At 36.0% G+C, this 13904-nt stretch overlaps 1 protein-coding gene across 3 annotated transcripts in view; it reads left to right on the forward strand.

Annotated features, from left to right (window-relative positions):
• Positions 1-13904, forward strand: part of pik3c3 (phosphatidylinositol 3-kinase, catalytic subunit type 3) — a 155634-nt gene that overhangs the window by 37758 nt on the left and 103972 nt on the right. For all 3 annotated transcript variants that reach the window (XM_069924228.1, XM_069924229.1, XM_069924230.1), the window contains 4 exons: positions 5818-5904; positions 6089-6184; positions 7078-7149; positions 12217-12321. In XM_069924228.1, coding sequence (XP_069780329.1) covers positions 5818-5904; positions 6089-6184; positions 7078-7149; positions 12217-12321 — 360 coding nt within the window. The remainder of the gene's footprint in view (positions 1-5817; positions 5905-6088; positions 6185-7077; positions 7150-12216; positions 12322-13904) is intronic.

Genomic DNA, 13904 nt, shown 5'->3' on the forward strand with positions numbered 1-13904 from the left:
TTGTTACAATTTGATAAATCGAGTTGACTGCCCTACATGGGTAGAAATGAAACAAATTTTTTTTAAGAATATTTCCATGTTGGCAATTCTAGGGTCCTCTTTATTCCTCTTCTCTGTATTTAAACTAACTGATAATTGAACATAGTTGAGGGCACAGTTTAGAAGGTTTTTGTGATTTCAGTATTTTTCTCTTGCCAGCCCAATTCTACCCAATCACTTTTTTTAACCTCTTTGCAAGACTCTGCCTTTTAATGACTGGCACAGATTGGGTATTACATGTTTTAACGACCTTTTTATTGACAACAATTTTGCATCTTTTCAGCAATTGGTGGCAAAATTCAACTTACCTAAAATTCATTTTTTAGACAGTTACGCATTAGACATTTTTAATGATCTCAGATTTCCGATTTTCCTGTAATCACTGAGGCAAATGATCTTGATACTTTTTTTTGAGGTACAAATCCTAATAAAGGCTTAATATCTCTTTTATCTATGACAAAATGATTAAGACCAGCCTCGTTAGTTAAAATCAAGAACACCTGGGAGCAGGATTTCTTGATAAAATGAGTTTTGGGATTCTATTTTTAATTTGATTAGCACTTCTTCCTTTTGTGCACAACATTGTTTGCTGAAATTTAAAGTGGTCCACAGTGCTCATGTCTAAAGAGGTTTTTAAACAAATCATTGACATTATTAAATTGAGTCTGTCTTGCACTCATTGGAGTTCAGTGACCTCACAGTAAGAAATAAATACTGTAATTTCCTCTGTGATGGATTATGTTATATTATACTGTATATAGATATGTTTTAAAGGAGATAAATTATGATTATTTTTAGTGTAGGTCAAAACAAATTCAAACACTTCACAACACAGATCTCATTTAAAATGCCAGAGCTCTGCTCAAGACAGACAGTCCAGGTTCCCAGTGCCTTTGTAAAGACAATGGAAACTGCTTTGCTGAAGGACTTCACAAGTAGGTGTTAATTTGACAAGCTGTGGAGTAATAGATTATTGTTTTGGAAAGCAACAGATGAACAAACTCAGAAGATTGGGTCTGGTGCCGCAGTCTGTCGGAATGCATTTTGCTGTTCCAAGAGGGTCATGTGGTTTTCTCAGAGAGAGAGAGAATTCAATTCAACAGTTCAGCAGCAGCAGCTGGGACTGGAACAGGACAAGCTGGCAAACTTGTGGAAAAACCCCATTTTGAAGACTGGTTGTGAGTTCTTAGTTCAACCTGGTCAAAGCCCTTGTTATCCATACAAGAGGAGAGGACTGGCTGCATAATGTTTCACGTGAGATAAGTAAAACAGAAAAGGAACTCTATGGTGACCTGAAGGAAAGAGGTTATCATCTGGAGAACACTGATAGGGCAAGTTTCTTCAGCAAGACACTGAAGTGGCTGATCAACAAATCTCTCTCTGAAAACTGACAAGAAACTTCCTGACCTGTAACCATTTACCTTTCATGCACCAAAGCCTGGTGAAATTCATAAATGTTAAATTCTGTGCAGAGTATAAGAATTGACTGATACCAGTGAAATTGGAGGAGTGACAAGTTGTGTCAAAGAACTTTTCTAAATGTACACACTCATTACATATACATGTGCTTAGAATTAGAAGGGGGTTAAGTTAATAGTAATAATTTAGAGTTTGATCCTGTTTCCATGTTTAAAAAAAATTAAAAGTAACTTTTGTTTAAGTAACCATTTGTCTTGGTGAATTTCTATTGCTGTTGGGTTTTGGAGTCCTCTGGGCCTTTCACAGCTTTCCTGTGTGGTTATTTGTGGCTTTATAAATTGAGGCTTTATTTTGAGATCTCCATGGTATGTAATGTAGATACATCGGACTTGAAATAAAATATATTTTTTTAAATGAGTAGAGGGTTTTTGAATGGGAAAATTTTGTCTACAACTTTTGCATAATGTATTATGTCCCAGCCATTTTATTAGGTTTGGATGATCTACTCTCAACAAAATGTTCATTTTGAGGTTAGAAATATCATTTTGAGAATGTTTGTGAACAAAATTGCTTGGGAATGAGATTAATTTTGAGTCATCCTAGTTTAATTACAAATGGATTGCCTTCAGCAGGAAGTCATTTTTCAATTCATTACTTTGCTTTTATCATTTTGTACTGCAAAGGTATTTTGGATAATAGTGGAAAATCCCAATTGCCAATGTATAAAATAAAATATACATACAGGTAGATCTTGACTTCCGATATTTTGAAGTTACGATGATCAGAATATGTTTTGAATAAAGTTAAGTCGAGGACTACATATAGAAACATGGTTGCTTTCCCTTATTTGAAGTAAATGCTTCTGTCCAATTAGTGCACGCAGATTGCTCTCAACTGCAACCAACCCCCCCAAACATCATCATTTCAGTGCTCCTCTTGTAGTGAAGTCAATGAAATGTGCTTTGATGGACGCAACACTTTTTTTAAAAAGTGATTTAAAACGCATATGCAAATTGCAGTTGCTGGGAGGGAGAGAGAGATTGAAGAGGGGAGAGAGTGACAGCAATCTGTGCATGCGTTACAAATCCAGGGCTGGATTAAGCTAAAGCAGGGGCTGTAGCATATGTTATAAAGGAACCCTAAATTAAAAAAATATATACACTACCTGTTGGAATATAAAGGCTTTTTATAACAACAAGTAATAATTTATGCTTATGCAAAGCAATTTTTAAAAATGTATTTTCACTGGTTAAATATCACGCGCACAGGCAGGGGTCATCTCGAGTGAACAGATTGTTAAAATGCATTCCTAATCAAAGCATGTACATTGTAGAGAAGAACATAGATTTAAAAAGACAAGAAATTTTGTATTTTAGAATTCAAAGGATTCTCTCTGTGATTTTTAATTTTTGAATTGAAATATTCACATTCTCCTGGGCATGGGTAAACTGAGCAGTGAAGATTCACTACTTAAAATTTACAGGACCTCTTCGGTGCCTAGTGGCTGCAGAAGGGAGCAATATGGGGGCAATGGCCATCTTTGTTACCAATTTATACATATAAAAAATATATATAAACCCCTTCCCCTCACAGCCAGAACTAGTGTTAAATTCCTTGCTAGTGTCAGGGAAACGTAGAGCGGTTCCAGCTGCATAGGGCGATTATATGTATATATGTAACAAAGACTTCCATTGATACCACACTCCCATTAATTACTGTTTTAAAATAATAACCCTGATTAAAGGTGATAATTGGCTAAAATTGCTAACCTTAAACACTCAGTCATTCAAAAGAGTTGCAATGTAGCACAGTAGTAATAGAGCAAGCATTTAGCACGGGGCTTGTAGAATATGCTGCTTTTGCTACCATGCCCTGTCCAAATCAAAACATAGATTGCAAGGTGACACCGCTGCCCCTAATTACCCAGCGCTATCTTGACCTCCCGGCAGGGACAAGGCACGATAACTACCTGTACAGCAGACCCTGACTTAGGATAACTTCTACTTACGATGCAAGTCCCAGAACCGAACCCCATTTTAAATCGAAGTCTACCTGTACTGCAATATACTATAACAATTTTTTGTTATGAAGATTGAAATAATCTTGCAGCGTAGTAACTTTTTTTGTAGTTGATGATGACTATTTGGAGAGTATATAAAATTTTACTGGAAGCTGAGCAGAATTTAATGCTTGAGTGAAACACAAAAGTCTGCAGATACTCTGATTGTAATAAAGACACAAAGAAATGCTGGAGGAACTCAGCCAGTCTTGCAGCGTCCAGAGGAGGTAAAGATGCAGTATATTACCAAAGTTTTGGGCCTGAGCCTTTCCTCAAGGAATAAGCACAGAACAGGAAAGTGTAAGACTAAATAAACTGAAGACTGGCCAGGGGAGTTCACACCAATAAAAGATGTTAATTGGATATGATCAATTCCCCATACCATTCCCTTGCTGACATGTCTATACATGGTCTCATGCACTTTCAGACTGAGACTACCTGCGAATTTGAGGAACACCTCAACATCCATCTGGGCACCCTCCAACCAGATGGCATTAATGTCGACTCCTCCATGGTATTATCTGATGGGTGAATAAATTTAGAGTAGAAACACTGAAGTTCAATGGTAATAGCACCTTAATAAATGGCACCTTAACCATAATGATAATATGGGTTTATATTTTTCATGGACCCCTTTGTTTCACTCGATTTGCCTAATTAATTTCCAAAGGCATTTAAGGAAATTACAGAAATCCAGAAGTAATGTGATTATCAAATGTGTTCATCCCTTTAAGTAAGGTCTGAAAATTGTCATGAAGATGCAAAACAAAATTGTATGGAGGTCTCCACACCACAAAAAGATCCAGTTATATGAAAGTAATCTGATCATTCTTCATGATACATTTTTTTCTGAATAAGAAACTACAATATTGTGTTCTGTGATAGCTATCTTGCTACTTCACACACTGTAGGAGTATCACCACAATATAAAAATGGTGAAAACAATTCAATTTGGCAGCAAACACTGACAAATTATATACCAGTAATTATAGAAAATAGGAATAAAAGGAACTAATTTGTGTCTTCCAAGCTGCTCTTCCTTTTATTACAATCATGGTCAATCATCCGTATTCAGCACCCAGTTCTTGGTTTTTCTCCATATCTTTGACACATATTAGCTTTACATTTATGTACAAACTGTTGAATTAATGATGTCGTCTCAAATGCTGTCTGTGATAGAGAAGTCCATATTTTTTATCAGTTTTTGTGAAAAGAAAATTTACAGGGCTTTCATTTTCTCAGACTGGGCCCAGGTTATAATTGACTCCACAGAGCAGTCTTTGAAGAATTTAAGTTTCATTTGAGTAGTCCTATTATTCTTCTAACTTCTAGCAAATTAAAATCTCAAATGTCATAATCTGTCCATGTCAATCCTGCAATCCTAGAAACCAAACTCTTAAACCTTTGCTTCATTCCCACCATAGAAGAGACATCTCCTTCATATACGGAGACCAAAATAGGAACATCAAATGAGCATATTCCTCACCTTTCCTTTTTAGAACTGACCTAAATACCCTCCTAGAAAATAAAATAAAATTGCAGATGCTTTAAATCTGAAATAAAAATTGCGAATGCTTGAAGCATGTACAGAAACAGGCCTTTGGCTCACTACCTCCATCCAGATCTTTATACCCATCTACACATGCGCTTGCATTCAGCCTATTTTTTAAATGCCATTCTTATTTGTGTCTTTCTAAATGGTTGCTAATTCTGTTTATACCTCCTCTTCTGACTAGATATCAACTACTCTCTGTACTTATTTAAAAAAAAAATGAGTGCATTAACGTCATTAACTGCTCTTTCAAAGTCACAGGTAATGTAACAAAAGTTGGTACAGGATCAGTAGTGTAATGGCTTTGTGATTGCCAATTTGTTGATTACAAGATAAATTGAATAGTTAATTATAAATCTGACACTTTAGGGGTTATGAAATCCCAAGTTTCAGGAGAGCAGTTGGTGATAGATACTGGAACTTTTGCTGACCCACCAAGAGAGTACAGGTGATGGATCTTGAGTGAACCACAATCCGCTGGAGGAACTAAGCGGGCCGAGTACATGACAGGTCTTGATGAATGTTTCCAGATGGAAATGTTGACTTTTTTTTTCCCCATTCATGCTGCTCAACCTGCTGAGTTCCTCCAGCAAATTGTGTTTTGTTCTGGAACTCTGTCATCTGTAAATGAGCTGTCATTTGTAGCCATTTTGGTCCCGTTGGTTGAAAAAAATTGTCCAACGTCATTTATGCAGATTAATTTGTTTGTCAACCAGCTGATTCTTAGTTTGATTTTATTTTTAAAAAGCTCACCAAAGCACATCGTCAAGGTCACATGGTGAAGGTTGATTGGCTGGACCGGCTTACTTTTCGAGAGATAGAGATGATAAACGAGGTGAGTTGGATCTGGAGTTTTACTCCTCCTGAATTAATTTTTGGCTTCCTTTTTGTAGTAGCTAGTGTACGTTCTTTTTCCCAAAAGATGATTGTTCTTTTGTGTTAACTTCATAATCTTCTAAGATTATTTTCACTTTATTACATAGAGAACCTTTGCTACATTACGTGTCTTATTGTTGCAGAGTGAAAAAAGAAGTTCGAATTTTATGTATCTCATGGTTGAGTTTCCTCGTGTTAAATCTGAAGACAAAGAATATGGCATTGTTTATTATGAAAAGGTTCGTCATTTTCCAATACTTTTTTGCTTAAGGTTATTTTGAGGTGTGCAAAAGTAAAGTTGCTCAAGTTCATTGTGATTTTATTTTTAATTAAAGCCAGAGCTTAAATTGTTTCTTTTTGATAAGATTTTGTTTTTAGTGAACTTGTATGTGATAGTTTGCTCATTGTATTGAATTGCAAGCTAAAAATGTACTTTAGTATTTTCCCATTTTAGTTGCTTCAATAGAACTGGATTTATCATATTCTTGTTTTTGTTTTTGGAGATGTAACATTTGATGCCCTCCCTGACTTGTGGATTCTATGTGTAAAATTGTTTCTGAATATAGGCGACTCCTGCATGAGGAGGGTTTGCGTTCATAGAAAGCATGCTATATCTTAATCTTTCATAATTCAATTCTGCATCATGGAATGCGAGTTGAAAAAAATAATTTTGGGTTCATTTATTTACTTGTTTCACACAAATTCATACATTCTCATAAATTAAAGACTAATTCTGTATCTCAAGGTTTTATGGTGATTTGCAATTTCTGTCAGGGCAAATTCTGTCTTTCAATTGACTATAACACAGAGTTTGCCTACATTCAGTTTATAATTTATTGCAAATAGATTTAATCATATTTTGAAGCTTTGAGTGCCATTTCATGTACTTATTTCTGTAGAATATTAAGCACTTAAGGTCATTTACTATGAAAATCTTAAAACTTGAGTTTAGTTTTAATTTGTTTATTCTTTTTTCTTTGAATAAACAGCTTTAGTTGGTGTTTCTGGCTGAAGTATAAAATGTCTTGTATGGATTTCATTGATATTCTCAAATGTTTTTAAAGTCATTTAATTTTTACTAATATAATAATTACTGCTAGAACAATTTATTTGTCTTACGTAATTTAACCAGGATGGTGACGAATCATCTGAAAATTTAACAAGCTCTGAGATTGTCAAAGTGCCAGATCCTCAAATGTCAATGGTATGTATAACTTCAAATTACCGTTTTTCTTTTTTTTTAATTTTTTTTTTCACACCATAAATCACATTAGCCATGATATACACTATTTCTTTTTCACACATATACAGTGACTTTTTCTCCCCCCCCCCCTCCTCCCAAGCCACCCCCCCACCCCCCCCTCATCCATTTTGGGTATACAATGAAGAAAGGTAACATAATTTTACCACTTTGAGCTTCGTTGAAGTGTCTGAAAGCAGCAGGGAAGAAACTGATAATGCGTGATCTCATGCTGACTGGAGGCAGATAAAGAAAGTGTGGCTGAGATGGGATTTGTTTTTTTTTTACATGTTGGCTACCTTTTCAATGTAGAAAAAATGGAATTGATGGAGATGTGGTGTGTGATGGCTTAAGCTGCATTCACAGCCATCTCCAGTTTTTGTATTCTTGGATGGAACAATTTCATACCAAGCAGTGATGCTTCCTGATAGGACGATTTTAATGGTGCAACATTGTTAAGGGATATAGCCTGAAAATATTTCACCTCTGAAAGTGCATTTGTGCTTCCAAACTAAGTTTACCACTAGCACAGATTTACCAGCATAGTTCCAACACTGGCATTTGTGCAGCAATGTGGAAGGTTGCCCCGGTGGTATAGCCTATGTAGAAAAAGTAGGATAAATCCAAAATGGTTGATTACTACCCAATTGATCAACTCCCAGTCATAAGCAACTTGAAAAATTTTCATTGAATCACTCTTCAGCAACACTTGCCAATGACCAGTCCATTCAGTCTCGTTTTGAATTGCATCAGGATCATTGGTTCATTCCTCGTTATTATTTTGGTCCAGATGTGAATAAAAGTTTATGTTCTGAGGTAAGATGAGATTTGCTTCTTTTAGAACAGAAGGGCAGGCTTCAAATGAGTGTTGTATCAAGAAGTTTGGTGTAAAATCACTGATAATTAAGACTCTTCTGGCTGGAATCATGCCTCCCACAAAGAAAACTTGTCTTGGAGATCAGTTGTTTTAGCTGTGGTAGATCACTACAGTATTTCTTCCGAACATTGTCATTTGCCCAGTTATCTTCAGGAACTTCATGAAAGACTTCCTATATTTTTGATATTGTGGTGGAGGATGTTTGTTGTTATTTATACAATGTTCAATTCCATTCCCAACTCTTTTCACTTGGGGTTGTTTGTATATGGAACAAGCTGCCAGAATAAGCCATTGAAGCAGGTGTAATTACAGTTCAAAACACAACAGATATATGGATAGGAAGAGCTTAGAATGATACAGGTCAAATGCAGACATTTGGGACCAGTCCCGAATAGGTATTGGGTAAAAGGGCCTGTTCCATACTGTATGACTGACTCAAAAGATAATAAGGGGTTCTATTCTGGGGTAAAATAAAACCTTAACAGCATTGAGACATAGATGCACTTCAACCCAAGCTGGTAATTAGCTAATAGCATTTGTTGCACAAAATTACTAAGCATTGATTTTATCTAGAAAAAGTTTCTAGCCACCAGTTCTTGACATTCCATGGCATTACCATCACTTTTTTTTCCTACTATCATTGCAATGGCTTTTTTACTGAATGAACCTACCACAAAAAACTATTGCTATAAATGCTGGTCAAGTTTCAGTCAGTCCTAACTTTGGCATGAAAAGATGTAAAAAACAATGTATATGTAAAGAACTAAAGAGGGAAAAGAGAAGGGAAGGAAGGGAGTAAGGGGAAAAAAAAGAAGATTGTTATATGTGTTTAAAAAAAAAAAAAAAAAAGTTTTCTGGAGAGGGCTGGGTGGAGGAGGAATAACTGTCACTGCAAAATCAGTTGACACTGCGATCAAGATCACAACCCAAATGCAAAGGGGAGTTGTGGTTGCCTGGCAAGGGGTATGGGGCAACTCGGAGGGGGGGGGGGCAACTTTTGGGGTTAAGGTATTAGTGGATGTGGGAACTGCGGGGGTACTTTATGTCTTAAATGTGTTGTCGTATATTAAGTGTAATAAGAGAAAACTAAGAGATGAAAATGGGGAAAAGGGGGATGGAGGTGGCAAAGAGGTAGGAAAGGGATGTATGCAAGATATAAGATGGTCATGTTGAACTATATGACTATAAACATTAATGGAATACATAACCAAATTAAAAGGAAGAGGCTACTAAATTTATTGAAGAAGGAAAAAATAGATATAGCATTTGTGCAGGAAATGCATCTAACTGAAGCGGAACATAACAAACTAAAGAGAGACTGGGTAGAACATGTAATGGCAGCATCCTATAATTCAAAAGCTAGAGGTGTAGCCATACTAGTTAATAAAAATGTACCAATCAAAATGGAGGAGGAAATAATAGATCCGGCAGGGAGGTATGCAATGATAAAGTGTCAGATATACTCAGAATTTTGGAATTTGCTCAATGTATATGCACCTAATGAGGAGGATCAAAAGTTTATGCAGGATATTATTTTTTGAAGATTGTGGACACACAAGGAAATATGTTGATAGGAGGGGATTTTAACCTTAATTTGGATCCAATATTAGATAAAACTGAACAAAAGACAAGTAAAAAGAATAAAGTAGCCAAATTTATGGTTAAATCAATGCAGGAAATGAAACTTATTGCAAAAAAAAATTCATTATGATAGCCTTAGTGATAGCAAAAAAAATGTATAACGTCAACTTGGAAAATGGAAGAGAGCATGAGTGTATAGCAATGGTACATAGAAATGAATAAATGTATTCCATTCAAAAAAATAACATATAATTTAAAAAATAAAGACACAATGTTTCAACAAATTTGGGAACCATACATGGAACATATCAGAGAGAGCTTGCCTACGACCTCCATCCCCTAAAATGAGAATGAAAATGATAAGAAGACAAAATGACTAGATTCAGTGTGTAATAAATAGATGACGCATTTTTCTTGGTTATTTTCTTCTGTGTGGAAAATATTGATTTATGGTTTTATTGTATTGTATATGTTGAATATTTATGGGTATTGGAGGGGGGTGAGTAGAGGGGAGGGTGGGAAGGGGGGGGAAAGGGAAGAAAAGACCACTGTGTAAATTTAATGAGATGCGTTTGTACATATTTTGGTTGATATGGTTCACAGTGTGAAAAAAGATAATAAAAAAATAAAAATAATTTTGGATCCTGAAAAAAAAAGAGGATGAAAAATTTCCAATTTGGGGTGGCACTTCATTGGTCCAAATATTAAACATTACAACATTGTGACTGCTATTTTGTCTTCATGATATGCAAATACATAACATGTAATCTGTTTGGCCTGTGAGCACTTGTAATCCCTACTAGGCTTGCTTCTGTTGATTCAGGCTTCTCAACATCCCATTTATAAGCTTGCCAATAATTCCAATGAATTGCTAGAATAGCTCCAAGTCCTGAAAAGAGTTATTCAGTAGAAGCAATAGTACAGGCAAGTATGTTATGGTGACTACAGATCTCGGTCAGTCCTCAACTCTGCTATTTACCCAAGGTCTTTGCAATGACAAACTGACAGAATATGATAGCTCCATTGTGATCTTATCAGCCAACGTCCATGTTCACATGCAGATCAATTTGAGCTCTAGATGCAGGTGAACTGCACTGGTAGATACAAGTTTGAAATTGTAGAAAACGGTCATGACATATTCATTTTCCTGGTCCTACCTGCAATTTCAAAGGATAGGTATGCATACTAGAAATTGAAGTGTGGTAGTTTTTTGAAGGTAAACAAGGAGGAAAATTAGACAGCTTCCTGAGTCTGGGGTGGGGGTATGGGGTATATTAGTTAAATGAGAGGAATACATCCACCCATATTCCTTTTGTTACACTCTTTCAAATGGTTCCTAGTCAATTTTTAAACTTAAATTTAGACATACTGCACTGTAACAGGCCAATTCGGCCCTACGAGTCTGTACTGTCCAATTTACACCCCATTAACCTACACTCCTGGTATGTTTTGTACGGTAGGAGGAAACCGGAGCACCCGGAGAAAACCCATGCAGACACAGGGAGAACGTACAAACTCCTTCCAGACAGTACAAGATTCGAATCCAAGTCCAGTCCTGATTGCTGGCACTCTAAAGGTGTAGGGCTAGCTGCTATGCCAATTGAAATGCCTGTTGTCTCTAATGTTTTTAACTTCTCTCATGTCCTTTCTCTCACTTCCCTTTGTTCCTTGTGCCATTAGTTTTAATATCATGTGCATCCCTGATCGTTCCAACTTGATAGACAAAGGAGATGCTGAAATGCAGAACACAAAAATAATTCAGGTTAAGCAGCATCTTTGGAGATTAAAGTTGCAGATTGATGTGTCAAGTCAACACCTTGTGTCAAGACCTTCTCGTTTATTCCTTCATTGGCATTTCTGCCTTCCTATTTGATCGTGCATTTTGTCACCTTTCTTCATACTTGATGGCTCAGTAAAATGCTATTACTGGTACTCATGAAATGCCATATATTATTTTTGACCATGTCCTCAGATTTAAACACCATAATTTGGTGGATGACATTGCCATTGAAAGAACTGAATGCAATAAATGGTTAGCGGAACACTTTTACAATGCCAGTGACTGGGACCAGGATTCGAATCCTATGCTCTCTTTAAGGAGTTTGTATGTTCTCCCCGTGTCTGTATGGGTTTTACCTGGGGACTCTGGTTTCCTCCCACTGTTCAAAATGTACTGGGATGTGGTTAATTGGATGTAATTGGGCAGCACGGATTCATGGGCTAAAATGGCTCATTACCGTGCTCTATGTCTTTAAAAAAAGTTTTTGCACACATGTCTTAAACTTATCAGTTGAGTAATGGGTAAGGGAAGTTGAGACATTTTGCATAAGGGATGTTTTTTCTGGAGTTGTGATATTGAATATTTAATTTTTGAGTTAAATTCGCTGAACAGTTTGATGTGATGATTCCACTTGTTGTGGATGTGCAAATTTGCTGTTCGTTTCCTTTAAATAACTTTTTTTAAAAACAAGCATTCACATAAACTTCAAAGAATTTTAAATGTTTATATACAAATTGTTTGGTTCTTCTTGCCTTGTCAAAATATGGGACCAAGTTGTATATTGTTTTAATAGGAGAATTTAGTTGAAAGTAAGCATCATAAGCTTGCTCGAAGTTTGAGAAGTGGACCTTCTGATCATGATCTAAAGCCAAATGCTGCGACACGTGATCAACTTAATGTGAGTACAAATTGAGTGTTCGCTGAAAAGATACCAGAATATTGAACATTTGATTTTGTAAATAGTTTATATTTCCTTTATGTATTTAGAAGGATGCTAATTCTAATCCCACAATTTCCATCATTTTAACTAATTGGGCCAATTTTAAAATAAAAATTAGATGTGTAAGCAGTTGTGCCTTGCAACTGTCCTTTGGGGTTGCCCTGAATCCATCTAGATTAGTCTTAGAATTAGTCAAGATCTAGAGCAGCACATTAAAGAATGTTTCAAATATTTATCAAGATTAAACAAATACCACAACAATATTAATAATTAAAGAGAGCTTTGGCATATTGGCTTTCATAAGTCGAAGTATTGAATATAGGAGCTGGGATGTTCTGGTCCAGTTCTATAAGACATTGGTGAGGCCAGATTTGGAGTATTGTGTGCAGTTTTGGTCTATTAACTACAGGAAAAATATCAATAAGATAGAAAGAGTACAGAGAAGATTTACTAGGATGTTGCCAGGTCTTCAGGAACTGAGTACAGGGAAAAGTTAAACAGGTTAGGGCTTTATTCCTTCTGGCAAAAAAGAATGAGGGGAGATTTGATAGAGGTATTTAAAATTATGAGTGGTATAAACAGAGTAAATATAGACAGGCTTTTGCCCACTGAGGGTAGATGAAATACAAACCAGAGGACATGGGCTAAGAATAAAAGGGGTAAAAGTTTAGGGGAACATCTGGTGGGGGAACTACTTCACACAGAGAGTGATGGGAGTGTGGAATGAGCTGCTAGTTGAGGTGGTGAATGTGGGCTCAATTTTAACATTTAAGAAGAATTTTGACAGCTACATGAATGAGCGAAGTATGGGGGGCTATGGATTGGGGGCAGGTCAGTGGGACTTGGCAAAAAAATGGTTTGGCACAGACTAGAAGGGCTCTGTTTCTGTGCTGTACTGTTCTATGATTACATGTACCACTGATAACATAAAGTATTACAAGAATAAAACATTTAATGTGAAATATTACTGCACAATATTTCGTAGTATGACATTTTTGACAACTGTACCCAGTTTTAACTCTTCACTGTACCTTGAATCCTGGCACTTTGATTCCAGAAGCCATCTATGGAGGTTTACAAGCTGTGCAGATGATCCCCTAATCACAACTCTCACTTAATGTCTTTAACTTTAAATATTATTAAGTCATTAATTCCATCTGATTTTTGAGTACAACTCCCGGTGTCATTTCTATTTGTGGAAGGAATTGTTTCTGTGTCTTCATGGAGTTTTAAGAAAAAAAATTGGTGCTGAATCTTCCTTATTTTATAATACAAATTTGAAATAAAACTTCCCCATCCTGTTTTCCTGCTGCAAATCTGTAAAATCATCAAAATATTATTTGATACTACAGATTTTGTTAAAATTCTGAGCATTGGAGCATTCTCAAAAGATAGTGTATGGGTTTTATTTTAATGACTATTTTGAGGTTCACTATTTCCACAGTTTCTTTGGAGGTTGAGCCAGAAATATTGATGCAATTTTTGTTACTTGTGCGTTGGCTTGTAAATTTTGCTCACAATCACATTATAATGGTTCAGAA

The sequence above is a fragment of the Narcine bancroftii genome, chromosome 3 (assembly GCF_036971445.1).
Source record: "Narcine bancroftii isolate sNarBan1 chromosome 3, sNarBan1.hap1, whole genome shotgun sequence".
Lineage (NCBI taxonomy): Eukaryota > Metazoa > Chordata > Chondrichthyes > Torpediniformes > Narcinidae > Narcine > Narcine bancroftii.